Consider the following 1,932-nt stretch of genomic DNA (forward strand, 5'->3'; position numbering starts at 1 on the left):
AGATTTTCACAGTGTCTGTGACTCCCAGTGACCCTGAGAGGCACCGTGAAGCCCCGTATGAGCACAGTCTACACAGCACTGAGCAGTCTGAGGTCTGAGCCGCGTGTAACTATGGGGGAAACAGTGTGAGGAACCCAGTCCTGAGAGAACCAGACTCTCTGAGGAGAGGCAGCTAGTCCCATGGCTAAGTGCGTCTCCCTGTTGGCGCTGGAAACCCGTGTCAGGACACATACAGGGCTGCTGTGATGACCACAAGACTCCCTGAGGGTTCGTTTGGGGTTCCCATGAGATTTGTCTCTTCTCTCAATGAGGAGTGGTCAGAGCTGAACTTGTCACAGGATGTGGTTCTCCACTACAATGGCCAAGGGCTTCAGAGGGACTGGAAATCCTTGAATGTCCATTTGAATATTTTATGAGGGGACAAAAGTCAACCCATCCCAGAGAGTAGGACTCCCAGGTGCAAGATGAGCAAGCTTCCTGGGTGCAGGTCTGAGGAGAAATGTCAGAATAGACAGAGTGTGCGTCTGAGAGCAGAGGGACGGGACAAGAACACAGCTGAGTACAGGCCATTGCTCCACTTTGTTTAGTGACTCTTCCAGGGGGCGGGGGAGATTAAAATCCTTACAGGGTGATTTTACTTTATGCAAGAGAATAATGGGCTTCTCAGCTGACTTATGGTCCACCACTGGAAACTTCCATCAGGAGGCAGAGACTATATTTTAGAGACAGTCTCAGTGACAAAGTCTTTCCTGCCCACTGTGGGGATAGGAACTTAGAGCCACAAACCACATGGCAAGGTGCCTATGGGTCATCTGAGAGCGGAAGGGCAGGTCAGTCCTGATCTCCACAGAAACATGATTCATCTGGTCATGAGCAACGTTTCCTCAGGGGCGAGTCTTCAGAACCTCCTGGGGGCCTGCGCCCCTGAAGCTCACCCTGCTTCCTCCTGCAGGTGGTTTGTGTCTGGGCCCACAGGGCCTTCCCCTCACTGTGTCTCTCACACAGTAGTACAGGGCCGTGTCCTCCTCCCTCAGGCTGCTCATTTGCAGAGAGAGCGTGTTCTTGCTATTGTCTCTGGAGATGGTGAATCGGCCCTTCACAGAGTCGGCATAGTATGTATTATCACCAGGACTAATGTATGAAATCCACTCTAGGCCCTTCCCTGGAGCCTGGCGGACCCAGCCCATATAATAGCTGCCAAAATTGAATCCAGAGGCTACACAGGAGAGTCTCAGGGACCCCCCGGGCTGCACCAAGTCTCCCCCAGACTCCACCAGCTGCACCTCACATTGGACCCCTGCAAACACAAAGACATCCTGGTCAAGAAACTCTCCTCACACAGAGGATCTGCCTCTCCCATATCTCCCATGCTCTGTGTCTCTGTAGCCCATGAGTTACCTCCTAACACAGCCACCAGGAGAAGCCAGCTCAGCCCACACAACATGTTGGTTCTGTGTGCGTCAGGATGGAGCCCCTGGGAACCCCTGAACTTACTCCTCTCCTGGAGCTGAGGCTGGGCTGGGCTGTTTTCATCACTGTGGAGAGAGTCTTATTTGCATGTTATCCTTCTCTATAAAAAGTTCTCCTTGAGCTTGTAAAGGAAACAAAGGACTACAGAGTAGGTGAGGGGTTCTGGGGGTGCCTGTGACAAGGAAAAGCTTCAGAAACTCTGCTATTCCAATATGAAATTATTACATGACAACCAATTTAATTGATGATTTTATGTTTGTTTTTATACAAATTCTGTAGTATGTACAGTATTACTTCTATTTCATGATATAGTATGACACATGAAAGCTAAAATGGTTTTACAATGTACTCAAAATACATTTTAAGTATTGGTCCCACAATTTAGACAAAATGATTCCACTGAGTGGCACAGTTATCAATGTTTTGGGAACCAAGTGTTAAGTAGAATCAGGAGGAAGGCAG

General features: G+C 49.4%; 1 gene segment (V, D, J or C); it reads right to left on the reverse strand.

The window, feature by feature from the left end:
• Nucleotides 1-884: 884 nt before the first annotated feature.
• LOC129399817 (immunoglobulin heavy variable 3-23-like) lies at nt 885-1,444 on the reverse strand. The segment is given in 2 exon segments: nt 885-1,297; nt 1,399-1,444. Coding segments are annotated over 2 exon segments (459 nt in total).
• Nucleotides 1,445-1,932: the final 488 nt, after the last annotated feature.

This window comes from Sorex araneus, chromosome X, assembly GCF_027595985.1.
Source record: "Sorex araneus isolate mSorAra2 chromosome X, mSorAra2.pri, whole genome shotgun sequence".
Classification (NCBI taxonomy): domain Eukaryota; kingdom Metazoa; phylum Chordata; class Mammalia; order Eulipotyphla; family Soricidae; genus Sorex; species Sorex araneus.